This window comes from Oncorhynchus nerka, unplaced genomic scaffold (assembly GCF_034236695.1).
Source record: "Oncorhynchus nerka isolate Pitt River unplaced genomic scaffold, Oner_Uvic_2.0 unplaced_scaffold_3479, whole genome shotgun sequence".
Taxonomy (NCBI): domain Eukaryota; kingdom Metazoa; phylum Chordata; class Actinopteri; order Salmoniformes; family Salmonidae; genus Oncorhynchus; species Oncorhynchus nerka.
The window spans coordinates 1-9,603 of NW_027037817.1; the positions used below are offsets into that span (position 1 = coordinate 1).

General features: G+C 26.7%; 1 protein-coding gene across 1 annotated transcript; it reads right to left on the reverse strand.

The window, feature by feature from the left end:
- Positions 1-124: 124 nt before the first annotated feature.
- LOC135566747 (PCI domain-containing protein 2) lies at positions 125-1,890 on the reverse strand. Its single transcript, XM_065014372.1, has 6 exons — positions 1,773-1,890; positions 1,439-1,681; positions 1,233-1,306; positions 999-1,124; positions 445-568; positions 125-336 (listed from the first exon to the last, which is right to left on the reverse strand). Exons 1-6 carry the CDS (start codon positions 1,812-1,814, stop codon positions 247-249), a joined length of 699 nt encoding a protein of 232 aa, XP_064870444.1. The 5' UTR covers positions 1,815-1,890; the 3' UTR covers positions 125-246.
- Positions 1,891-9,603: the final 7,713 nt, after the last annotated feature.

Here is a 9,603-nt window from a genome sequence, read left to right on the forward strand (position 1 = left end):
AGATTTAAGTTGTTTTTTCCAAGGTTAACAATGTAAATGAAAGCGAGTGGTTATATTTTAACATGTACTATAATTATATAAATCATTCATACTTCCTTAATAAACAAAAATGTGGTACAAGGAGTAAAACAACAAAACTTTTATTCAAAATGTATAAAATATGACAAAATAAAATGCAACCTAAATAATAAGGAAATATATTTCTGGGAACAGTTCCTGGGTGAAGGGGATTCTGGGATACGTAGATTAGGAAGATGATGACAGCAGGGGGAATGGATTGGCCTTGCTGACGACCAGTTTCTGGTGCTGGTGAGAGATGTAGCCCTTGATGTGACCCTAGAAGAGAGGAAGAGAGTTCATCTGCTGCTTCATGTTTTACGACTGTCTGAAATATCAGGTGGAAGCACATGGTCAGAGGAAAAGGTGTGTGTGGTGGGATCTCACCTCACAGATTAGGTTGGCCAGGATACACTGCACCTCGTCAATGTCCACCTCTTCCACCTGCATCATTTTCAGAGCTACCAGGAAGGCATCTAGGGGCAACTGGTGAGTCTTCAGCAGCTGGTACCTAACCCACATACCACAAACATGTTAACAGAAAGTCATTATCGGTCATAGGTTCACACACACACACACACACACTATGCCAATTCACACTATAGGGCTGACCTGAATCGTACTGTGCTGCCTCAGATAATTTATTTTCACATTGTCCTTTCAGTGCGGTTCCAGCAACTATGATGGATGTGTAACCAGACCAGCCCATTCCAGCTGGACTTGGCTCAGTAGTGTGAAAAGTGTAACCAGGCCAGGACAGTCCAGCTGGACTTGGCTCAGTAGGGTTAAAAGTGTAACCAGGCCAGGACAGTCCAGCTGGACTTGGCTCAGTAGTGTGAAAAGTGTAACCAGGCCAGGACAGTCCAGCTGGACTTGGCTCAGTAGGGTTAAAAGTGTAACCAGGCCAGGACAGTCCAGCTGGACTTGGTGAGTAGACTCACACTTTCTTGAAGAGGTTCCGGTAGGTGATGATCTTGAGCTTCTCGAGGATGAGGAAGATGCCACAGCGGATGAAGAAGGTCTCGTGCTTGGCCAAGGCCTCGTTCAACAGCAGCAGGTTGCCCTCACTGTTACAGAGACAGAGAGACAGAAATTAGAAAAAGAGGGGGAAGGAGGGAGTAGGGGGAGAGAGGAGAAAGAGAGATGGCAAGGAGCGGGCGGGTGGTGACACTCACCTCACAGCTTTCGTGACGTCGGCAAACTGCATGAGGTCGTACTTCCTGAGCAGCTGGTGATTAGGCATGTGACCCTGAATCAACATGAGCAACACCAGTCTTAGTCTCTGATTGACAGTCAAGCTTTTTTAATTTGATTTGAATTCAGACGTGTGTGGCTAGATGAGTGTATGTTTGAGCTCTCTCAGTGAGGCACTCTGTCTCACCAGCAACATCTTGACAGGCAGTAGGTAGATGAGGATCATGCGTTTGTTCCTCTGGCTGGAGCGGTGGCAGTGCTGGAAGGAGAAGGACAGGTACTCCTCGGCTGGTTTGTAGTCGCTGTCGAACATGGCCTTGCGGCCTACGTAGTATTTGTAGGTGACTCTCTGGGCCATACTGTAATCATCCTTCAGGTTGGAGCTGTCGATGGCCCGGATCAGTGGCTTACACAGGTGTAGCTTGTTGATCTGGACACACACACAACCGTTTAGACACACACACACAAAGTAGGGCCTATTCATGTAAACAAAACTTCACCCAATCACACTACTGTCTTACCTTGAAGTAGATCTTGAAGAGCTGATTGATGAGAAACAACATTCCCCACTTCTTGGAGTCGTCAATCCCAGCCCGACTGTATACGATAACAGTCAAGACATAATGAGCAAGGGGATATGGTTGCTACAGTAAAGGTTGTAAGATATATAGTTTAATATGCTGTTAGATATAGTTTAATATCAGATATAAGTTTAATATGCTGTAAGATATATAGTTTAATATGCGAAGATATATAGTTTAATATGCTGTAAGATATATAGTTTAATATGCTGTTAGATATAGTTTAATATGCTGTAAGATATATAGTTTAATATGCTGTTAGATATATAGTTGAATATGCTGTAAGATATATAGTTTAATATGCTGTTAGATATATAGTTTAATATGCTGTTAGATATATAGTTTAATATGCTGTCTGCTGTTAGATATAGTTTAATATGCTGTTAGCTGTGCTGTTAGATATAGTTTAATATGCTATTAAGATATATAGTTTAATATGCTGTCTGCTGTAAGATATATAGTTTAATATGCTGTTAGATATAGTTTAATATGCTGTAAGATATATAGTTTAATATGCTGTAAGATATATAGTTTAATATGCTGTTAGATATATAGTTTAATATGCTGTAAGATATATAGTTTAATATGCTGTTAGATATATAGTTTAATATGCTGTTAGATATATAGTTTAATATGCTGTAAGATATATAGTTTAATATGCTGTTAGATATATAGTTTAATATGCTGTTAGATATATAGTTTAATATGCTGTCTGCTGTAAGATATATAGTTTAATATGCTGTATAGTTTTAGATATATAGTTTAATATGCTGTTAGATATATAGTTTAATATGCTGTTAGATATATAGTTTAATATGCTGTTAGATATATAGTTTAATATGCTGTTAGATATATAGTTTAATATGCTGTTAGATATAGTTTAATATGCTGTAAGATATATAGTTTAATATGCTGTAAGATATATAGTTTAATATGCTGTAAGATATATAGTTTAATATGCTGTAATCTGTAAGATATATAGTTTAATATGCTAGTATGCTGTTAGATATATAGTTTAATATGCTAGTTTAATATGCTGTTAGATATATAGTTTAATATGCTGTAAGATATAGTTTAATATGCTGTAAGATATATAGTTTAATATGCTGTTAGATATATAGTTTAATATGCTGTTAGATATATAGTTTAATATGCTGTCTACTGTTAGATATATAGTTTAATATGCTGTAAGATATATAGTTTAATATGCTGTTAGATATATAGTTTAATATGCTGTCTGCTGTTAGATATATAGTTTAATATGCTGTTAGATATATAGTTTAATATGCTGTTAGATATAGTTTAATATGCTGTAAGATATATAGTTTAATATGCTGTTAGATATATAGTTTAATATGCTGTCTGCTGTTAGATATATAGTTTAATATGCTGTAAGATATATAGTTTAATATGCTGTTAGATATATAGTTTAATATGCTGTTAGATATATAGTTTAATATGCTGTTAGATATATAGTTTAATATGCTGTAAGATATATAGTTTAATATGCTGTTAGATATATAGTTTAATATGCTGTTAGATATATAGTTTAATATGCTGTTAGATATATAGTTTAATATGCTGTTAGTTTAATATGCTGTAAGATATATAGTTTAATATGCTGTTAGATATATAGTTTAATATGTCTGCTGTTAGATATATAGTTTAATATGCTGTTAGATATATAGTTTAATATGCTGTTAGATATATAGATATATAGTTTAATATGCTGTTAGATATATAGTTTAATATGCTGTAAGATATATAGTTTAATATGCTGTTAGATATATAGTTTAATATGCTGTTAGATATATAGTTTAATATGCTGTTAGATATAGTTTAATAGTTTAATATGCTGTTAGATATATAGTTAATATGCTGTTAGATATATAGTTTAATATGCTGTTAGATATATAGTTTAATATGCTGTAAGTTTAATATATATAGTTTAATATGCTGTTAGATATATAGTTTAATATGCTGTAAGATATATAGTTTAATATGCTGTAAGATATAGTTTAATATATAGATATATAGTTTAATATGCTGTTAGATATATAGTTTAATATGTCTGCTGTTAGATATATAGTTTAATATGCTGTTAGATATATAGTTTAATATGCTATTAGATATATAGTTTAATATATAGTTTAATATGCTGTTAGATATATATAGTTTAATATGTCTGCTGTTAGATATATAGTTTAATATGCTGTTAGATATATAGTTTAATATGCTGTTAGATATATAGTTAATATGCTGTTAGATATATAGTTTAATATGCTGTAAGATATAGTTTAATATGCTGTTAGATATATAGTTTAATATGCTGTAAGATATATAGTTTAATATGCTGTAAGATATATAGTTTAATATGCTGTTAGATATATAGTTTAATATGCTGTTAGATATATAGTTTAATATGCTGTTAGATATATAGTTTAATATGCTGTAAGATATATAGTTTAATATGCTGTTAGATATATAGTTTAATATGCTGTTAGATATATAGTTTAATATGCTGTAGATATATAGTTTAATATGCTGTTAGAGATATAGTTTAATATGCTGTAAGATATATAGTTTAATATGCTGATCTACTGTTAGATATATAGTTTAATATGCTGTTAGATATATAGTTTAATATGCTGTAAGATATATAGTTTAATATGCTGTTAGATATATAGTTTAATATGCTGTTGCTGTAAGATATATAGTTTAATATGCTGTTAGATATATAGTTTAATATGCTGTTAGATATATAGTTTAATATGCTTTAGATATATAGTTTAATATGCTGTTAGATATATAGTTTAATATGCTGTTAGATATATAGTTTAATATGCTGTTAGATATATAGTTTAATATGCTGTTAGATATATAGTTTAATATGCTGTTAGATATATAGTTTAATATGCTGTTAGATATATAGTTTAATATGCTGTTAGATATATAGTTTAATATGCTGTTAGATATATAGTTTAATATGCTGTTAGATATATAGTTTAATATTAGATATATAGTTTAATATGCTGTTAGATATATAGTTTAATATGCTGTTAGATATATAGTTTAATATGCTGTCTGCTGTTAGATATATAGTTTAATATGCTGTTAGATATATAGTTTAATATGCTGTTAGATATATAGTTTAATATGCTGTTAGATATATAGTTTAATATGCTGTTAGATATATAGTTTAATATGCTGTTAGATATATAGTTTAATATGCTGTTAGATATATAGTTTAATATGCTGTTAGATATAGTTTAATATGCTGTTACTGTTAGATATATAGTTTAATATGCTGTTAGATATATAGTTTAATATGCTGTTAGATATATAGTTTAATATGCTGTTAGATATATAGTTTAATATGCTGTTAGATATAGTTTAATATGCTGTCTGCTGTTAGATATATAGTTTAATATGCTGTTAGATATATAGTTTAATATGCTGTTAGATATATAGTTTAATATGCTGTCTACTGTTAGATATATAGTTTAATATGCTGTCTGCTGTTAGATATATAGTTTAATATGCTGTTAGATATATAGTTTAATATGCTGTAGATATAGTTTAATATGCTGTAAGATATATAGTTTAATATGCTGTTAGATATATAGTTTAATATGCTGTTAGATATATAGTTTAATATGCTGTTAGATATATAGTTTAATATGCTGTCTGCTGTTAGATATATAGTTTAATATGCTGTTAGATATATAGTTTAATATGCTGTAAGATATATAGTTTAATATGCTGTTAGATATATAGTTTAATATGCTGTTAGATATATAGTTTAATATGCTGTTAGATATATAGTTTAATATGCTGTTAGATATATAGTTTAATATGCTGTAAGATATATAGTTTAATATGCTGTTAGATATATAGTTTAATATGCTGTTAGATATATAGTTTAATATGCTGTAGATATATAGTTTAATATAAGATATATAGTTTAATATGCTGTCTGCTGTTAGATATATAGTTTAATATGCTGTAAGATATATAGTTTAATATGCTGTTAGATATATAGTTTAATATGCTGTTAGATATATAGTTTAATATGCTGTTAGATATATAGTTTAATATGCTGTTAGATATATAGTTTAATATGCTGTTAGATATATAGTTTAATATGCTGTTAGATATATAGTTTAATATGCTGTAGATATATAGTTTAATATGCTGTAAGATATATAGTTTAATATGCTGTAAGATATATAGTTTAATATAGATATATAGTTTAATATGCTGTAAGATATATAGTTTAATATGCTGTAAGATATATAGTTTAATATGCTGTTAGATATATAGTTTAATATGCTGTTAGATATATAGTTTAATATGCTGTAAGATATATAGTTTAATATGCTGTTAGATATATAGTTTAATATGCTGTAAGATATATAGTTTAATATGCTGTTAGATATATAGTTTAATATGCTGTCTGCTGTTAGATATATAGTTTAATATGCTGCAAGATATATAGTTTAATATGCTGTAAGATATATAGTGTAATATGCTGTTAGATATAGTTTAATATGCTGTTAGATATATAGTTTAATATGCTGTTAGATATATAGTTTAATATGCTGTTAGATATATAGTGTTAGATATATAGTTTAATATGCTGTAAGATATATAGTTTAATATGCTGTAAGATATATAGTTTAATATGCTGTAAGATATATAGTTTAATATGCTGTTAGATATATAGTTTAATATGCTGTCTGCTGTTAGATATATAGTTTAATATGCTGTTAGATATATAGTTTAATATGCTGTTAGATATATAGTTTAATATGCTGTTAGATATATAGTTTAATATGCTGTAAGATATATAGTTTAATATGCTGTAAGATATATAGTTTAATATGCTGTAAGATATATAGTTTAATATGCTGTTAGATATATAGTTTAATATGCTGTAAGATATATAGTTTAATATGCTGTCTGCTGTTAGATATATAGTTTAATATGTAGATATATAGTTTAATATGCTGTAAGTTTAATATGCTGTAAGATATATAGTTTAATATGCTGTAAGATATATAGTTTAATATGCTGTTAGATATATAGTTTAATATGCTGTTAGATATATAGTTTAATATGCTGTAAGATATAGTTTAATATGCTGTAAGATATATAGTTTAATATGCTGTTAGATATATAGTTTAATATGCTGTAAGATATATAGTTTAATATGCTGTAAGATATATAGTTTAATATGCTGTTAGATATATAGTTTAATATGCTGTTAGATATATAGTTTAATATGCTGTAAGATATATAGTTTAATATGCTGTAAGATATATAGTTTAATATGCTGTCTACTGTTAGATATATAGTTTAATATGCTGTCTGCTGTTAGATATATAGTTTAATATGCTGTTAGATATAGTTTAATATGCTGTAAGATATATAGTTTAATATGCTGTTAGATATATAGTTTAATATGCTGTTAGATATATAGTTTAATATGCTGTAAGATATAGTTTAATATGCTGTTAGATATATAGTTTAATATGCTGTTAGATATATAGTTTAATATGCTGTAAGATATAGTTTAATATGCTGTAAGATATATAGTTTAATATGCTGTCTGCTGTTTATATAGTTTAATATGCTGTAAGATATATAGTTTAATATGCTGTTAGATATATAGTTTAATATGCTGTTAGATATATAGTTTAATATGCTGTCTGCTGTTAGATATATAGTTTAATATGCTGTTAGATATATAGTTTAATATGCTGTATAGTTTAATATATATAGTTTAATATGCTGTAAGATATATAGTTTAATATGCTGTTAGATATATAGTTTAATATGCTGTTAGATATATAGTTTAATATGCTGTCTGCTGTTAGATATATAGTTTAATATGCTGTTAGATATATAGTTTAATATGCTGTTAGATATATAGTTTAATATGCTGTTAGATATATAGTTTAATATGCTGTTAGATATATAGTTTAATATGCTGTAAGATATATAGTTTAATATGCTGTTAGATATATAGTTTAATATGCTGTTAGATATATAGTTTAATATGCTGTTAGATATATAGTTTAATATGCTGTAAGATATATAGTTTAATATGTCTGCTGTTAGATATATAGTTTAATATGCTGTTAGATATATAGTTTAATATGCTGTTAGATATATAGTTTAATATGCTAGTTTAATATGCTGTTAGATATATAGTTTAATATGCTGTAAGATATATAGTTTAATATGCTGTTAGATATATAGTTTAATATGCTGTTAGATATATAGTTTAATATGCTGTTAGATATATGTTTAATAAGATATATAGTTTAATATGCTGTAAGATATATAGTTTAATATGCTGTAAGATATATAGTTTAATATGCTGTAAGATATATAGTTTAATATGCTGTTAGATATATAGTTTAATATGCTGTCTGCTGTTAGATATATAGTTTAATATGCTGTAAGATATAGTTTAATATGCTGTAAGATATATAGTTTAATATGCTGTCTGCTGTTAGATATATAGTTTAATATGCTGTAAGATATATAGTTTAATATGCTGTTAGATATATAGTTTAATATGCTGTTAGATATATAGTTTAATATGCTGTCTGCTGTTAGATATATAGTTTAATATGCTGTTAGATATATAGTTTAATATGCTGTTAGATATATAGTTTAATATGCTGTTAGATATATAGTTTAATATGCTGTCTGCTGTTAGATATATAGTTTAATATGCTGCTTAGATATATAGTTTAATATGCTGTTAGATATATAGTTTAATATGCTGTTTAATATGCTGTTAGATATATATATATGTTTAATATTTAATATGCTGTTAGATATATAGTTTAATATGCTGTAAGATATATAGTTTAATATGCTGTAAGATATATAGTTTAATAATATGCTGTTAGATATATAGTTTAATATGCTGTTAGATATATAGTTTAATATGCTGTTAGATATATAGTTTAATATGCTGTTAGATATATAGTTTAATATGCTGTAAGATATATAGTTTAATATGCTGTAAGATATATAGTTTAATATGCTGTAAGATATATAGTTTAATATGCTGTTAGATATGCTGTTAGATATATAGTTTAATATGCTGTTAGATATATAGTTTAATATGCTGTCTGCTGTAAGATATATAGTTTAATATGCTGTCTGCTGTTAGATATATAGTTTAATATGCTGTAAGATATATATGTGTTATAAGCTGTATGCTGTTAGATATATAGTTTAATATGCTGTTAGATATATAGTTTAATATGCTGTTAGATATATAGTTTAATATGCTGTTAGATATATAGTTTAATATGCTAGTTTAATATGCTGTCTGCTGTTAGATATATAGTTTAATATGCTGTAAGATATATAGTTTAATATGCTGTAAGATATATAGTTTAATATGCTGTTAGATATATAGTTTAATATGCTGTAAGATATATAGTTTAATATGCTGTAAGATATATAGTTTAATATGCTGTAAGATATATAGTTTAATATGCTGTTAGATATATAGTTTAATATGCTGTAAGATATATAGTTTAATATGCTGTAAGATATATAGTTTAATATGCTGTTAGATATATAGTTTAATATGCTGTTAGATATATAGTTTAATATGCTGTAAGATATATAGTTTAAATATGCTGCAAGATATATAGTTTAATATGCTGTAAGATATATAGTTTATATATAGATGTCTGCTGTTAGATATATAGTTTAATATGCTGTAATATGCTGTTTAATA

What these genes read in the sequence shown, in the direction of transcription:
- LOC135566747 (XM_065014372.1), bottom strand. Translation starts at nt 1,814, where the DNA reads ATGTTGTTTCTCATCAATCAGCTCTTCAAGATCTACTTCAAG. An exon ending in TCTTCAAGATCTACTTCAAG is followed by an intron (nt 1,682 to 1,772) that starts GTAAGACAGTAG and finishes GTGTGTGTCCAG; the next exon opens with ATCAACAAGCTACACCTGTG. An exon ending in CGGAACCTCTTCAAGAAAGT is followed by an intron (nt 569 to 998) that starts GTGAGTCTACTC and finishes TATGTGGGTTAG; the next exon opens with GTACCAGCTGCTGAAGACTC.